The sequence below is a fragment of the Dermacentor variabilis genome, chromosome 2 (genome assembly GCF_050947875.1).
Source record: "Dermacentor variabilis isolate Ectoservices chromosome 2, ASM5094787v1, whole genome shotgun sequence".
Lineage (NCBI taxonomy): Eukaryota > Metazoa > Arthropoda > Arachnida > Ixodida > Ixodidae > Dermacentor > Dermacentor variabilis.
Window position 1 is genome coordinate 23364514 of NC_134569.1, and position 18304 is coordinate 23382817.

Genomic DNA, 18304 nt, shown 5'->3' on the forward strand with positions numbered 1-18304 from the left:
TTTTGTTCTGGAAGTGAACGTAAGAAACCAAGCGAACACTTCTCGGTAAATAAAAATTATTTGTTGGTGCTTTTGATGAGGTTTATGTTTTTCATTATGACACGTTTGTGTGACATACTCGCGGCGTGTAATTTAGCATATTTTGTTTACTGCCGTTGACCCACTTATGCCGCTAGGTGGTACGTCGTACGTTAACTTGGCGAGCAGAAATTCCACTGGAGATATATAGATATGCGTGAGTATATCCCCAAATTTAAGTTGGCTCATCCCCAAATTTCAAGTTGGCCCACTCCTAAATTTTGGGTTGGCCCACCCCCAAAAATTAAGTTGGCTCACCCCCACTATAAGCGTCCCCATGCTCTCCGCCTTCATCCCTCACGCGCGCCAGATTGTGCCGCAATCGTCGGATCCGGCCCCTTGCGTGCTTTTACTCGCACACACAGCATATGGCGTGAGGTGACGGTGTTATCGCCCTTGGAGTTTATACGGAACCTCACGGCGACACCGACGACAGAATTGCACATGCGAGTGTACACGTAATTGATATCGCAATAATAAAAAAACGAAGAAAATAATTCGCTTTCGCGCACGGCGTTCGCCACAAGCGTTTCCCGGAAAAGGTTACGGTTGCATAAGCGGCAGTTGCCGAGAAGCAGAAACCGTAGCATACGAAGCAAGAAGTGACGTCACGACACTTTCATATGTAAAAGAAGAATCCGCCTATCAACTGATTTTATTTGTGTTGTGATAGCGCTATGGAAAGGCCACGCACAGTTAGGACGCGCGAAATAGCAGCGCGTACACGATAAGCGACGGAAGGAACAGCAACGTCAATACGGCGCCGCGCTCAGGCTCGGTAGGACCCAGTTCAAGGCTACGTCACATTGGTCTATCGGATCAGGTGATACCACAGTTTAGCTGGCCAACCACCTTCACAGCATGGTTCGGAGCCCAATTTTTTTACTTAGCTTGCGTTTACTCCAATTCATACTGCCACTGTAGCTACGAGTCTTAAACTTCGTGTAATATTCTGACACAATATCGCATTCATTGCTTCGCTCTTATGGCGAAAATGCCATTTCTTTTTTATTTACTCTCACGCATACTTCATGTTTTTCTCCATAGTTCTGCTGTGAATTCCCTTTTCCTTTTGTTCATTGTAAACTGCTCCTTTTCGTAATTGTAATTTTATATTTCAAGTTTTTTTCCTGTATATTGACACGTGTACTTATCTTTATCGGGCAACTACGTTTCGCCGCTTAACAACTGTAATCCCACAGCGAGGGACGCGCCTGCATGTATCCGACGTTTCTGGAAAGTTATCGACGCTTCTATCCGCGTGTCTGTTGTCGCCGAACCTTGTGTTATCAGATTTCATCGCGTGACACGAATGGTGTAGAACTTTGTGGAAGACACGCGGGTCCCATCAGTTAATCTGGAACATTCGAAGACTGATCTATAAAAGCCGACGCGCTTGACCCGCTGATCAGTTTTTCCGACGATCGCCGACCGTGTTCGCCGCTATCGTTGTGCTATAAGTGTAGCCTGTTTTGTGGGCACAGGTTCGCCCAATAAAAGCTAGTTTTGCATTCCACCGTATTGCTTCTTTCTTCACCGTCACTACCACGTGACATCAGGTGGAGGTGCTTTTCGTCCATGTACAGGACGCCCCCGACAAGCCGTGATCCCAGCCCAGACCGCAAACAGAACACCAACGTAGTCCCGGACCACCGAGCAAGCCGCCGTCTTCAACAGCTGCCCCCGGAGCACGGACTTTTACCTGAGAAGACCAAGAAGATTGTGGCCAAGGCAACCGCAATGGCAGCCCCAGCGTCCCCCATCGTGCTGCAGCAGCCGAGGGAACCACCGACGTTCCGCGGTTCCACATTTGAGGACCCGGAAACCTGGCTGGAAACGTATGAGAGGGTCGCTACGTTTAACAACTGGGCAAGCGACGACAAGCTACGCCATGTCTATTTCGCACTGGAGGACGCCGCCAAGACGTGGTTCGAGAATCGAGAAGCCACCTTGACGACGTGGGACCTCTTCCGAAGCGGCTTCCTGCAAACAAAGCGTCCTGCGAAAAGAGCGAGCCCAAGCTCTACTGGAGACAAGAGCGCAGCTGCCGAATGAGACGATCGCGATTTTCACTGAGGAAATGAGGCGTCTGTTCCGCCACGCCGACCCAGAAATGTCCGAGGAGAAGAAAGTACGTCTACTGATGCGTGGTGTCAAGGAGGAACTTTTCGCCGGTATGGTAAGAAGCCCACCGAAGACCGTCGACGAGTTTCTTCGTGAGGCGACGAGCATCGAGAAGACACTGGAATTGCGGAACCGGCAATTTGACCGACGCACCAAGCCAACAAGCTACTCCGGAATTCAATCACTGGCCACGGACGATTTATGCGAGACCATCAGGGCCATCGTGCGCGAAGAACTGCGCAAGGTCTTGCCCTCGTCGCAGCCTCAAGTGGCCTCGATCGCCGACATCGTGAAGGAAGAGGTGCACCGATCGCTAGGAGTTCCTGAGGTGCAACCACAATTACCGCAGCCCCAGCCAGAAGCGATGACTTACGCCGCCGTCGCACGCCGTCAAGCGCCCCCTCCGCGACAACGCCAGGGCCCTGTAACGCCGCAATTCCGTCGTCCACCGCCGCCGCCGCCAGCACGCCCACCCGTCGCCCAGCGCACCTACGCGAGGAAGACGGACATTTGGCGCGCCCCCGACCACCGCCCGCTCTGCTACCACTGCGGCGAAGCCGGCCACGTGTACCGCCGATGCCCATACCGCGACCTGGGATTGCGAGGCTTCGCCGTGAACGCACAGCGCCCGAGGGAAGGTGAACGCCCCCGTGACATCGCCGACTACCTCGCCGCTACTCAGTGGAGCCCTCGACGACCGTCCCGTTCGCCGTCACCAGGCCGCTACCTGTCGCCGCAGCACCGACCATACACCGGCCCAGCCCGGGGCCGCTCTGCGAGCCCATATCCGGAAAACTAAAAGCAGCAACCGATGGAGGTGCGGTTGCTGTTCGTCAAACTGACGAAGATCCTCCGCCGCCGACGAAGACGACGAAGAAACCATCTCGACGACCTAATGACGACACGCCGCCGTCCCGACGAAGTCAGGAAGCCAAGACTACACCGACGAAAGACGACTTGAAGAAGCGACGTTCCAGCTTCAATGCAACACGACGCAGCCGTGATCCGACGCCACGACCTAACTGCAACGCCAGACAAAGAACCACCGACCTTGACGTGCTTCTCGACGGCCACGCAGTCACTGCCTTAGTCGACACAGGGGCCGATTATTCCGCAATGAGTGGACACATCGCCGCCCAGTTGAAGAAGGTTAAGACTGCATGGGAGGGCCCCCAAATTCGGACCGCTGGAGGGCACCTCATTACGCCGACTGGAATCTGCACGGCAAGAATTACCATTCATCACCGGACTTACCCTGCCACTTTCGTTATCCTGCAACAGTGTTCACGAGACGTCATTCTCGGCATGGACTTCCTGAACCAACACGGCGCAATCATCGACCTGAAGTCGCAGTCAATAACGCTGTCGGAAGATCAAGCGATACCATCGGAGAGCCCTTGTAGTCACCACACCTTGAGTGTGCTCGAAGATCAAGTGAGCATCCCGCCTCGCTCCAGCATCGTTATTTCGGTCGGCACCGAAACACCCGCTGACGTAGAAGGCGTCATCGAAGGCGACCAACGTCTACTACTCGACCGTGAAATTTGCGTCGCAAGAGGGATCGCTCGACTGCACGGAGGAAACACGAGAGTGTTGCTGACAAACTTCAGCCAGGAATTCAAGCACATCAACAAGGGCACGACGATCGCATTCATCGAGGAAATACAGGAAACCAGCGATGCCTTTGTCCTCTCGGATTCTGTTGCATCTACCCCGACGACCGTAGTTCCCGAGCCAGACTTCAACATAAATCCAAGTCTCCCCATGATTAAGCAGCAACAGCTCAGAAGTCTGCTTCGACGATACAAAGACTGCTTTTCGACGTCATCAAGGATTCGACAAAGACAAACACCAGTCGCAAAGCATCGCATAATCACCGAAGAGAGCGCTCGACCACTACGCCAGAGCCCTTACCGAGTTTCGACGCGAGAACGCGAAGCTATAAGACAACAAGTCGACGAAATGCTGCGCGACGACATCATCCAGCCGTCGAAAAGCCCGTGGGCGTCTCCAGTTGTTTTAGTGAAGAAAAAGGACGGAACCCTACGTTTCTGCGTCGATTATCGTCGACTGAACAAAATCACGAAGAAAGACGTATACCCCCTCCCACGGATAGACGACGCATTAGATCGGCTCTGCAATGCTAAATACTTCTCATCGATGGACCTCTAGTCTGGCTACTGGCAAATAGAAGTCGACGAAAGGGATCGCGAAAAGACCGCCTTCATCACGCCAGACGGCCTCTATGAATTCAAGGTTATGCCATTTGGACTGTGCTCGGCGCCTGCAACGTTCCAGCGCGTGATGGACACGGTTTTAGCAGGATTGAAGTGGCAGACCTGTCTTGTTTACTTGGATGACGTCGTCGTCTTCGCCGGAAATTTCGACGATCACCTTAAGCGGCTTGCGACAGTATTAGAGGCCATCAAGTCATCAGGGCTCACCCTGAAGCCGGAAAAGTGTCGCTTTGCTTACGATGAGCTTCTATTCCTAGGCCATGTCATCAGCAAATCTGGAGTGCGCCCCGACCCGCAGAAGACAGCTGCCATCGCAAAGTTCCCGCAGCCAATCGACAAGAAGGCAGTGCGCAGATTCCTTGGCATGTGTGCCTACTATAGGCGCTTTGTCAAGGACTTTTCGCGCATCGCGGAGCCGCTAATACATCTAACGAAATCTGATGTCGAGTTCAATTGGGAAACGCCGCAGGCCGACGCATTTCAAGAACTCAAACGACGCATGCAGTCGCCGCCGGTACTTGCACACTTCGACGAGGACGCCGATACTGAAATCCACACTGACGCCAGTAGCCTAGGCCTCGGTGCCGTCCTAGTCCAGAGGAAAGAAGGACTTGAACGGGTGATATCGTATGCTAGCCGGTCGCTGTCAAAAGCAGAAAGCAATTATTCTACGACTGAAAAGGAATGCCTCGCCATCATTTGGGCTACAGCTAAATTCCGCCCTTACCTCTATGGCAGGCCATTCAAAGTCGTCAGCGACCACCACGCGTTGTGTTGGCTAGCTAACTTAAAGGACCCTTCAGGACGGCTGGCGCGGTGGAGCCTCAGACTACAAGAATATGACGTAACGGTAATATACAAGTCCGGAAGAAAACACTCCGACGCCGACTGCTTATCACGCGCCCCAATCGATCCCCCGCCGCAAGACGACGTGGACGACGACGCCTTCCTTGGGATAATAAGCGCGGAAGACTTCACTAAACAGCAACGAGCAGACCCGGAGCTAAAAGGCCTCGTCGAGTATTTGAAAGGGAACACCGACGTTGTCCCTAGGGCATTTAAGCGCGTGTTGTCTTCGTTCACGCTACGAAACAACCTGCTCGTCAAGAAGAACTTCTCACCAGTCCACGCCAGATACCTTCTTGTGGTGCCGTCAGCGCTCCGTCCAGAAATACTGCATGCCCTACACGACGATCCAACCGCTGGGCACCTCGGATTCTCCCGGACGCTGTCGAGGATACAGGAAAAGTATTACTGGCCGCGTCTGACCGCCGACGTCGCCCGTTACGTCAAGACATGCAGAGACTGTCAACGACGCAAGACACCACCGACAAGGCCAGCAGGATTACTACAGCCGATCGAACCTCCTCGTCGACCATTCCAGCAGATTGGGATGGATTTGTTGGGGCCGTTTCCGATGTCAACATCCAGGAATAAGTTGATCATCGTGGCGACGGACTATCTCACCCGCTTTGCTGAAACCAAAGCTCTACCAAAAGGCAGCGCAGCCGAAGTGGCGAAATTTTTCGTCGAGAACATCCTGCTGCGACATGGTGCGCCAGAAGTCCTCATCACCGACAGAGGAACGGCTTTTACAGCAGAGCTCACCCAAGCCATTCTGCAGTACAGCCAGACGAGCCACAGGAGGACAACTGCCTACCATCCGCAGACGAATGGTCTCACGGAGCGCCTGAACAAGACCCTCGCCGACATGCTAGCAATGTACGTCGACGTCGAGCACAAGACGTGGGACGCGGTCCTGCCGTATGTCACCTTCGCCTACAACACGGCGGTGCAAGAAACAACACAGATCACGCCATTCAAGTTGGTTTACGGCAGGAACCCGACGACGACGCTCGATGCCATGCTGCCGCACGTCACTGACGAGGAGAATCTTGACGTCGCTACCTATCTCCAGCGCGCCGAAGAAGCCCGACAGCTCGCCCGCCTACGGATCAAGACCCAGCAGCGTACCGACAGCCGACACTACAACCTCCGACGACGCTTCGTCGAGTACCAGCCCGGCGACCGTGTTTGGGTATGGACCCCGATACGCCGGCGAGGACTCAGTGAGAAGCTGCTGCGACGCTATTTCGGACCCTACAAGGTCATCCGACGTATTGGCGCACTAGACTATGAGGTCGTGCCAGACGGCATTTCGCACTCACAGCGGCGCCGCGCACGATCTGAAGTGGTCCACGTGGTGCGCCTTAAACCATTTTACGGACGCTGATGAACTTCCTTTAGTTTGTTGTTTTCTTTGCTACGAGTGCTTTTCTTTGTTACTTTCGTTTGTTTACAGCATCGGGTCGATGCTTTTTAAGACGGGGGTAATGACACGTGTACTTATCTTTATCGGGCAACTACGTTTCGCCGCTTAACAACTGTAATCCCACAGCGAGGGACGCGCCTGCATGTATCCGACGTTTCTGGAAAGTTATCGACGCTTCTATCCGCGTGTCTGTTGTCGCCGAACCTTGTGTTATCAGATTTCATCGCATGACACGAATGGTGTAGAACTTTGTGGAAGACACGCGGGTCCCATCAGTTAATCTGGAACATTCGACGACTGATCTATAAAAGCCGACGCGCTTGACCCGCTGATCAGTTTTTCCGACGATCGCCGACCGTGTTCGCCGCTATCGTTGTGCTATAAGTGTAGCCTGTTTTGTGGGCACAGGTTCGCCCAATAAAAGCTAGTTTTGCATTCCACCGTATTGCTTCTTTCTTCACCGTCACTACCACGTGACAATATATTTAAATTTTCTTGCACCTGTGCGCCAGCACTACAAACTTACGGTTTTTCCTGTGCACGAAAAATAAACAATTGATTAAACAATTGATTGATTGACTGGTTGATTCATATTATTATAAACCGCATTTCCGACAAATTTTTGCGTTCTTTGAAGGCGCGCTACTTGACAGAAATGAAAGGCAAGTGCACCAGCTTTATAATTTCGCTTTTGACCTAAATTTGGCGCAGTATATACGTTCGTAGATTTTTCTGTTATGTTAGATAGGGCACGCGTTGGCGCATTCCTGGCACAGGTTCTTTTGTTGTTTCCGGGCATGACATACCGATTGAACAAGTGACCAGAGGAAACTAACTCTTGGTGGATCGGTTAGTGACACGACCCACTTTATTACAAGGTAACTCAATATGGTACAAAAGTGCCACAAATAAACGGATACATCTAGCTAAACTCAGCGCAAAGTACGCATATTCTTTACAACCTAAGACGTTAGTTGGTGATACACGACCACGGCTATAACACCTTGATTGCATGTTCTCGTGCTCCTATGTGCGACAATGTATAGTATAGAATTGCAGCCGGATTAACACATAGATGCCGAGTTAAGTGAAGTCCGTAATGGTCACTCCCGTTGTACTTTTCTTGTTGTAAGCTTCCGTGATCATTTTCGAAGAAAAAAGAAAGAGGAGAACGTTCGTTTCCCACGAACCCTCACAAATAAAGAAGAATGGTAAAAATAAAGACCGGCTACAGTATTTTAACAAGCGTTCTGATACTGTCCGCGTCTGTCCATGGTTCACTAAAGCAAAAGCAAAGTTTTGCACAAGGCCCTGTCGATAACAGCCTTTCGGCACTGTGGATTATAAGTTTATATGTAAGCTGCGTCAATAAGACATAATAAATGCGGCACCAAGTTTTCATTTCGTTCTCTCTTAAGCTGAAATAAGCGTGGAACGTCATATGAACACACTTGAAGAATGAACTTAATCATCTATGCGGAAGCATTTTGCTCTACGTTCCTTCGGAAACAACATGGTGCGACTCTTGTTTCATACATTATTCAATACCCCCTTCATTATCTCGCTGTGCACCAGGGTTCGAGTACGCCGACAGGGAAATGTTTTCTATACTTCTTTTTTTCGCATCAAACTGATTGACGTACTTCATAATATTTCCTCAAAACATGCTTCCCGCTATTTCCTCGCTACTACAGTTTCCGGTTACCTCAACTCTAAGAAAGATAAAACCGAAAACTAACTCGGGACCACTAGAGGTTCGTGTATCATGGCATCACACACACAAAAAAAAAGAGTAAAAAAAGAAAAAGAGGAAAAACCAAAATTAAAAGTGAGAGAACGACATTTACTAGAGCGCAGAAACGTTTCTCTTCGCTGCACCCCGGTCTCATGGTATAGGCGGAACACAAGACCGCAGCAGTCCAATGAAAAGCAGCCGTCTTGGGGTCACCGTACATGTACGCGTGCGGCGGCAGCCGAGGGGCTGGAAAGCAGCTTACGATGTCGTGGGGACTCGAATGTCACTGTACCGCGCCGAGATATTATATGACATGGTGCATGAAATAAGAGCTCTTCTGTAACGTCTTTTTCGTACGTACAATGCATTGTACTACGGTTTCTGTGTACTTACATTTTAGATTTAAAAGGTCAATGTGTTCTAAGCTAAATCGTGTCAAGAACCGTGCAGCGTCGTGAAAGCCTGAACTTGTCTCTCTCGCGCCATAGTGCTGTAGCTCGACGCTGCACACACTGCGTGCTGCCGGACCAAGCATTCCGCGCTGTGCCCACCGCCTTTCATGGACCCAGCTTGACACAACGCACGGTCCGCTTACCTAACTCGGCGACAAGCGGGTAACTGTGACGAGGAAGAGACGCGTGTAATTCTACAGAGGAGCACAATATAAGCCTTTTCTGAATCACCGATGGAAGATAAAGCTTTTGCACTATCTTCCACGTGCGCATTCGGATAATAAGCACTAACTAGAAACATGACTGCGCAGACTGATAACTAAATAATCCCCTTTGTAAAAGTGCTTATTATAGTAGTGGTAAGCAAGCATTGTTTAATATACCTACGAAGTGGAAATTGATCAACAGTATTTTGGTATACAACCAAGTGAGATATGCTATTATAAAGAACGAAATGTCAAAAACATACATTACGCGCCCTAATTATGCAGTAGTATACATGTATTCACTAAGAGCAAATATTTAAACTTGCGCAAACAAAATGCTTAAATGTTTACTCCTCAAAAGAAATGTCATCATAAATGCAATTTATTTTCTTAACCATCCTGTCACATAAAGAGACCAGAATATTGGCTAAGTAAAGGTATCGATACAAGTCTCTCGCTGCGAGTATGTGTGATAAAGAAGCGATGCTGTAACTTGGATGTTCCTATCAGACATCACATTACGCCTAATTAAAGTGCATTAACTAAATAGCGTATTTATGCTACGTACACGCGCACGCTATCTCCGTAGCATTGAAAACGCTGCACTATTTTAGAAAAACCTGCAGCGGACAGCAGCGAGGAATGCGGTTCTTGTCCATATCTCACGCAGGGGAGCAGACGCAAGTACAGAAGCGTCACAAACGCAGCGCAGTATCAGCTGGTAAGTGCAGCCACTTTGAACCAGGAAACTGTTTCGAGCTCGGCGTAGATCATCCGTAGCATGACAAAAGGAGCGCGCGACTGTTATAGGCACTACTCCCGTCCTGGTAAACGGTGAAAAAAAGAATATCCGCGATTCGAATGGCATTGTGCTCTTGCTAGAGTCCTCGAAGATGGGGTCACGCAGGTTACGTCCTGCTACACAACCACGCCCCTTTCTACATAAAGTTTTAACGAGCTTGGCGCCGCTGTGAGGCTAAATGTGGCCAAAGCCAACACGAAAGTAAATGGACAGTCAAGCAACAGATATCGTTTGCCAAAGATAAACCATGCAGCCGACATCTGACTCACTTCGTGCGCTCACACTAATTGGGGAGGAACTCATGACTCCTTGAGCGTACTTATCCTCCCTTTCTTTTTATCAAATGGGCTACTGTATTGCTTGTAGCAGAGTGAACGAAACGCAGAGCCTATTACGTTGTTCATTGTGATCACTGCAGTAGTAGACGAGACGAATTAAAAAAACAAAGGAACTTCGACGAGCAGTTCTCTTGATAGAAAATCGTATATTACTTTATTAGCCTTTTACGAATTCTCGAGAACGCGTATGACTGACGTAATTTTTTTTAGCAACAGTTTATTTCTGTCTTGAAAAAATACCAAGGGTATACAATATTAAAGGTGCTCATGACATTTTACTGGGGCCCTGGGTCCCACGCAAGACGTTCTGTACTTCACAGCAGCGACCTAATGTATGTGGAGTATATAAGCAACACGCGACGGGCTACTCTACGTAGTACTCTATTTTAATTCAACAACAACAACAACAACAACAACAACAACAACAACAACAACAACAACAACAACAACAACAACAACAACAACAACAACAACAACAACAACAACAACAACAACAACAACAACAACAACAACAACATATAAAACATCAACAAAAACGTAACACTTGTAACATCAATAAAACGCAATGAACAAGTTTTATATTCAACCTGAAAGAAGTAATTATTCTTTGCAAGACCTTTTAAGTACAGACAGCGTGACTCCGTCAATGTGATTTATTAAATTATTATTTCAGTTTTGCTGAATCACAGTTATGCGTGCTGTCGTAAGCACAACCGATTTACAGCACCAAGAACAAAGAACACCTTACAAATATAACGTAGAAACATAAATAAGAGGGAAAGCAAATTTCCTGTTGGCGACTGCTGTCGCACACTGGACGCTATTTCCTCCTCGCACACCGCAGTAATATTTTACGAGAGCTTACTAAGCAACTCAGAAGTTCCTTCCATTCTTTGAGTTAACCCAGAGGTGTATGCAAAGCGTCTACAATTCAGGACTCTGCCACTTAGCCCAATACAATTTCTCCAATACGATTTTTAGATCGTTATCCCTAAGCGCAGCACAGGTATCATTATTTGCTGAAACAAGGCAAGCTGATTATCTCACGTCGGTTTTGACAGCCACTTGATATGCTGCACCTAACATACACAGAATCACAAAATGGTGAGTTAATGCCGTGGCATCAGTGCACCATAGTGCTCTTGAATTAATCAGGTTGTTATTTTTTGCGGGAAGCAATGATACATGCAGAAAAACAGACAGCAAGCTCACTTTTACTGAAGGGACTGTAAGGTACATGGAGCCAAACTTGAGCGCCACGGTTCCTTTCTGAAAGACACAAAGAAAACGCGTGTAAGATGGCTTTCAGGAAAGGTACGAACACAAGAAATACTCCGCGAGACATATCCACCGTCATCAGCACGGCGGAAACGATGTGCCGAGAAATAAATGTGTTCGCGTGATCTAACTGGGTTCAAGGTATCATCCACTGCAGTGCCATCACAACTTTAAATTATCTGCACAGTTTCACAATAAACATTCATTGAAAAGCTGCAGCTGGCTTGATTAAGTCACGTGGGCGATCACGCGAACGCACCCGTCCATGCACCATGTGTCGCTTAACAAGAAAGCGTCGTATGCTCATTCTCGAGACCGGTCTCGTGCACCTGAGCATGCTTCGTAGCTTATATTGAGTGCAAGGTTATCGTGAAGCGGAGTACAAGGGCACTCTTGTGAATTCGGCGATCATTCGCGAGACAGAAAGGACATTGTCACGCATGAGAACCGCTAGCGGTCGCGTCGCTGAGAGCTCTGTTGCAGGAGGACGGTTCGTACCGAGCCAATCATCAGATTAGCCGTTAATGTAACACTCCAGGCCAGTTAGTAATTGATTTTATAATCTTAGCGCAACAGAACATACAGGACAGAAAGGCACTGAAGAAAACAGCGCTTGTATGGCCCACGCCAGCGTGTCCTGTGTGTTCCGTTGCGCTAAGAAGTTGACTAGAACGGTCACAGCGTTTTTTTTTTTTAACACGTATTTCAAACCAGAGATCAATAATATGTGACGCCTCGTTTACTAGCTTCATCACAGCCCAATGCTGAATGCTTTTATTGCGATAGCAATTATATGGACATTCCATTCGCACTTCTTCCGTCGCCGTCGGCGTCGCCGTGAAGTTCCGTATAGAGTCCAAAGGCAATAAAATCTTCACCACGCGCCGTATGCGAGTGAAAGTGTACGAGGATGAGTCGACGATCGCGGCTCAATCTCGCCCTCGCAAGGGAGGAAGCGCGCCGTCTTCCGGGGGGAGGTTAGGGAGGGGGGGGGCGGAGGGCGTGCGTTCTACTCCGGATGGCCCGGGTGGGCGCGCGCGCACACCGGGGTCGCTGTATCTTGAAAGCTATCAGCGACGGGGACAGAGTCCGCCGTGCGCTGTCCCAGCAGCTTAGTTCGCGTTGATGCGAGAAGCAGCACGAAGGTCAATTAGCTCGCTGCTGCTGCCACGCTTCCTCACTCCAGCGTTTTGACAGCGAGTTTCCGCGGTCATCAGGTGAGATGTGCTCATGTTTGCTTGTGATCGCGTGACACCCTGTTTGTTAATTTAGTTAGCATGCCTATGTTTAAAAGTTTATATGGCCGATAAAACTACTATCCTTACTTCGCATAGCTGTCCAGTAATTTGCTTTAAAAATTAAATTACGGGGTTTTACGTGCCAAAATCACTTTCTGATTATGAGGCACGCCGCAGTGGAGGACTCCGCAAATTTCGACCACCTGGGGTTCTTTAACGTGCACCTAAAGCTAAGTACAAGGGTGTTTTCGCATTTCGCCTCCATCGAAATGCGGCCGCCGTGGCCGGGATACGAATTTGCTATCGCAATCGATGTTTCGCCTTTCAGGAGAAACTTTCGGGCGTGAAACTGCGACTTTTTTTTTATTGTTATGGAAATGAACAAACTGTAGTTTTCCTTCGGCTTTTCCCGCATGCTTCACCCTCAGGGACAGTGCCCAGCCCATGGTTCCCAGAGCGACAGCAAAGCAGAGTTTGGAGCAGGATCGTCTTACCGCAGGATATCTACGAAAAAAGCGAAAAGAACGAATTGTCCCCGAAAGTGTTGGACGCTACGGCCCACTTTTGTATGCGGCCCGAATAAATAAATAAATAAATAAATAAATAAATAAATAAATAAATAAATAAATAAATCCGATTTCTGATTTCTGCATCTTCCATCTAGTTCTTCCCATGCTCTGGAAACTGCAAAAAAAAAAAAGAAAAAAGAAAAGAAAAGAAAAAAAAAGTAACGAGGATATGCCGCAAACCCAACCAAAGTTTAATAACCGCAGGCAAGAACGTCCCTCGGCATACCTTAAAAGCTTCGAGGAAGCCAATTTATTCCATCGGGGCCTGTCCCGACGGAGAAGAGATCGATGTCGCGTACGCGACCAGTCCATACATTTATTACTGAGTGGTGCTCTTTGAGCCCGCTGTCCACAGAAACAGCATAAGAACATTAAATGTTACGCGAACCTTCCAGACAGAATAAAAAATAAGATGTTCAGGGGGTTCGTAAAAAGAGGAGAGAACTGGTAAAAGATCAGTCTGGAAAAGAACGGGATCATAATTCCCACCTTACTTTTTCTTATAAGAGACTCATTCTAAGAAGCATCCGTCAGAAGGTGAGACAACATAAAAATGGCCTTCAATCCACGCTGAGAAGATGGTTGGACAGGGAAGCTGTAGATGACAACTAGAACGATTACCCATTGCGATGTAGGTTGAAATTATTCAGGTGGCGACATTCACACGCACTTTACCTAATTATTATCCTTAGGCGTTTCAACGGCCTGCGTCTTGGCTCGCGCTGATACTTCGTGCAGCTACAAAAAGTGAACCCGAAAGAAGAGAAATTCGCCGCGCCTCGTATGCACGCTGCTCTTCAGGAGTCCTCATTATACGTGGCCTTCTCATAGCACTTTCACAACACAAATCAGTTGCTAGGCGGTTTTTTTACTTTACGTACGAAAGTGTAGTTACGTCACTCCCTGCTTCGTATGCTGCAGTCAAGCTGCCGTCGCCGTGGCAGCTTGCGCAACAGTAATCTTGCAAGCACGTAGGCGCAGGAGCACCTTATCATCAATTACGTGGCTCGGATGCTTGTTTTGAGCTTGTTCTTTATAGAAACGTATGTTGTATGTTGTATGCGTGATTCCAAAGACTTTATGCACTGTTCGCTCCACTTTGCTGAGCGCCTGTAGCCTTTGCCTTACGAGGGCATGAGCCATTGCATTTGGGGGTATGAGGCATTGATGATGATAGCTTTCTGTCGACGTTACGCCACGAAGAAATCCCGGGATCCAAGCCATAGACAGCTTCGCTGTAAAACTGAGCCGAGCGATTCTTATTTGAGCTTTCTGGCGAGACGTTAATGAGAACATATGGTCACTAAAGTAAAACAAATAGCAGAACACTACCATAACCCTGGCCTTGTGTTGATCAAGAAACAGCGAGGCAAGTTATAGTAATGACAAAGAATTGAAGAAGAGCTCAAGGGGGTCGCGCTCGGTAACAAAATAAAGTAAAATAATATATGACAAAAATGAAGCAGAGTAGAGGAAATCTGCAAGGGCCAAGATAAGAAAAAAAAAACGGGTGTCTAGTTCCGCCAAAGCTTACCTCCCGCGTAATACCACTGAGGACATCAACATACAAACCGCAAGTTTAGTTCGTTGTGTGTATCGTTGCCATAATAATTATAATAATAACTATATTAATAGTAACTATATAATAATAATAACTTGGAAATAACACAAATACTGAAAGCACGAGATAAACAGAAAGTGCCCAAACTACTAGGTATCTCTCTCTCCATTTCTTCTAAAATATAGCGAACACTTTTTAGTATAGTGAACGGCTTATTGTAGTGAGCAGTCGAACACTACGTCGGCCTTGTCATGTTTCTGTGCTTAGTAAGCCTTCATCCTGTTGTTCTATAATCTTCGGGACCGCACTTTGTCAGTGCGGCCCCGATCAGCTAACGCTTGCGGCAACTTGTTACTACGGTGCTCGCCTTTTTGACGCCTGCAGGGCGACACGGGTGAAAGAGGCGCGCATTAAATACGGGACGTCGTTGCCGCCTTTGCGCAACGCTGCCGGTTACATCCGAGAGAGGCGAGGGAAGGTGGGCGGGCGCTGTGCCGAGCCACACGCAGATCGCGGTCAGTGCAGCGATCGAAGCGGGCGTCGCGTGCATTACACCAGCGCCGAGAGCGCGATCGTTGAGGGGAAGCCGGATGAACGCAGCTGGTGTAACACTGTGTGCCCGAGCGCACAACAACAGGCTGACGCCGGAAGGGGGCTGCGTAGCTGAGCTAGTCAGTAGGACGGAGAAGCCCGGACAAGGCGCCCGGCTGTTATTGCGGGTAGCGTGGCTTTCGTGGCCGCAATATATATATATGTCGACGCCATCTGCACCATCTCCTCTCTCGATACCTTATTTTCTTTCTCCCCGTAGCGTGTTCTTGCTTCCAACGTCACGTGTATACTTGAGACACCATCTGAGGACCCTGTTTGTTTGTCGTTCTTTACTGCATGACTTACTAAGTCATGAAACGCGCAAAAGTTTTCTTAATTTCCGTATCCGAAGCAAATGCACGCTGACCGAACGTTCACAACTTACTGCGACACGTTCGACGCAAAATGGACCATTTTTACGTAAACTGTCAACCGCGGGCAACTACCCGTGTTTATTAATTAATTAATTAATTAATTAATTAATTATTTATTTATTTATTTATTGACAGGAAGTACGTCAACTCTCTACCAACATATAATAGGAGATATTGCACGATTTATAAGGTGGTAAGATGGTAATGTGCCAATATATTATCTTGAGCTGTCTGCCTTTCTTTTTGCATAATTTTATTCTAATGGCATCCCCAGCAAAAGGAAAAAAAAAGAGCAACAACAATCTTAGTCAACGTGTTCCAATAGGATGCAACTATTATGCGCGCAATCGTACGTTGCTAAATTATTTTATGACGAGAGGTGCACATCGTCTAATGAAAATAATGTCTCAGATTACAGCTATGCATTGCAACTTCGAAGCAGTGTTTGCATTGTTAGATTTCGTATAGTATATCAACAGGCCAATATACAGCACCAATATACAGCAATCTCCAAGCAAATTCGAAGTTTTGAAGGCTCTTATCCTGAAGGCTACCAATGAATTTAAGTTTATATATATTTAAGGGCACACGTGCCTATTGAGCGTGGAAATTTTACAGGCGCCTGCGAAAACTATGCGCTATTAAGTCTGTAAGCTTTCTTCGTTCACGTCTTCAGACTCACGGTAATGCTTGGGAGAGAGCTGTGCTCATAATTGCATAGTGCCGCTCCGAAAAACGGGACACAGGGATGCCAGCATTGTTAGAACAAACCCCCGAGGTTTCTTCTATAAACTGTGGAGACAGCTAAATAGCGATGTCTGTAGTCGGCGGCGTAAGCGGTAGAAATGTGAACTGCACAACTTTCTTCTGGGCCATGGGCAATCAGAATGCCAGCGCATCTTCTTCGAAGTGGACAGACACACGCAACGCAGGGGGCTGAGGCTACGTGTCGCAACCAGACAGAAACGTGACACGCGACAGAAGGCAACCGCCGCGAAAGGGGCCGCTTTGGCGATGGCGCCATCGGAGGCCCGGCGCTATTCGGGCGTCGGGGCTGTCGTTCCTCTCGTTGTCTCGTGCAAAAGTCAACACCAGAAGCGCTTCGAGAATAACGGAAGGAACAGAAAGACAGACAGACAGAAAAAGAAGAAAGCACCGTCAAAGCAGCGTTAAATAAGAGCAGCGCGCGAGCCTCCTTGCGGCGTTATTTTCGATGCTAATTAGCGTAGTTCATTAGCAAAGGTGTCGAGAGGGAGCGCGCGGCCAGCTCGCGAGAAAACAGAAGCAGGTGTGACAAGCAGCAAACAGAGAGCAATAAACCACACCCGGAGCAAGAGCGGACGACAAGAATAGGGGCACCTTCGGGAGGAACGGACAAGGGGCTCACGCGAAGACACTGCTGAAGAGCGCGCCCCATGTCGTAAGGGTGGCGGTGACGAGGCGCACTTCAACAGGAACAAAGTATTAAATTCCGTCGTTTGTTAAGTGACTGGCACACACTCGCATACAACGCTGTTGCTCGTGTACGTGAAATACGTAGTTCCGTGCGTAAATTGCCACCTAACTGAAAGGCAGCAGCGGTATCAATTCAGCCACCAGTGCAGTTCGAAAAGAGATGCGGATGACGAAGAAAAATGGCGGTATGCGCGCGCGCGTACGCACATTTAGCTCCTCTGTGCAGTCGGGGGCAAGAGGGGAGGTCGGTGGGTGCCCACCCCTATGTGAGCTACGAAAAAACAGCGAGCACTGGGTGCTCGCGCAGTGTATCGCGGTGCCGCACGAACAACCTAAATAGATGGCACTGTCATATGCAGCATGACAGTGCGCTTCTTGAGTTAAGGCGCGATTCTGCAAAACGCGTACGAACACATTCAAAGGGGGTGAGAAATAGTGCCACGAAACAAACCACAAACAACTGGCGAAAAAGAAAACTCACGTCTCTGTCTTAACAGGTACCAGAACACTACCATCACTCTGGCCTTGTACTGATAAAAAAGCAACGATGTAAGCTATAGTAATGAAAAAGAATTGATGAAGAGCTCGAGGAGGTCTCGCTAAGCAATGAAACAAAACAAAACAAAACAAAACAAACCGTAATGAAACAAAATAAATAAAAATAGATATAAAGCATCATAAAGGAAATATTCGGGGACTAAGTTAAGAAAGAAGTTCGAAATATAAGGCTGTCCAGTTCTGCCACAGCTTACCTCCCGTAACACCGTTGAGCACAGCAACATACAACACGCAAGTTGAGTTCGTTGCGTGTTTCGTTGCGATAATAAAAAAAAAAAGAGAGAACTTGGAAATAACAGAACTACTGAGGGCATGAGATATACAAAAATGGCCTAAACTGCTAGCCAGGCATCTCTTTCGCCATATTTTTAAAATAATGCGAACACTATTTAGTGTAGTGAACGGTTTGATGTAGTAAACAGTGGCACACTACGCC

General features: G+C 48.2%; 1 protein-coding gene across 3 annotated transcripts in view; it reads right to left on the reverse strand.

The window, feature by feature from the left end:
- The window catches only part of LOC142571513 (high affinity cAMP-specific and IBMX-insensitive 3',5'-cyclic phosphodiesterase 8B-like), a 403386-nt gene that overhangs the window by 52974 nt on the left and 332108 nt on the right, over positions 1 to 18304 (reverse strand). For all 3 annotated transcript variants that reach the window (XM_075679927.1, XM_075679926.1, XM_075679928.1), the window contains exon 2: positions 11457 to 11513. In XM_075679927.1, the coding sequence (XP_075536042.1) occupies positions 11457 to 11513 (57 nt within the window). The remainder of the gene's footprint in view (positions 1 to 11456; positions 11514 to 18304) is intronic.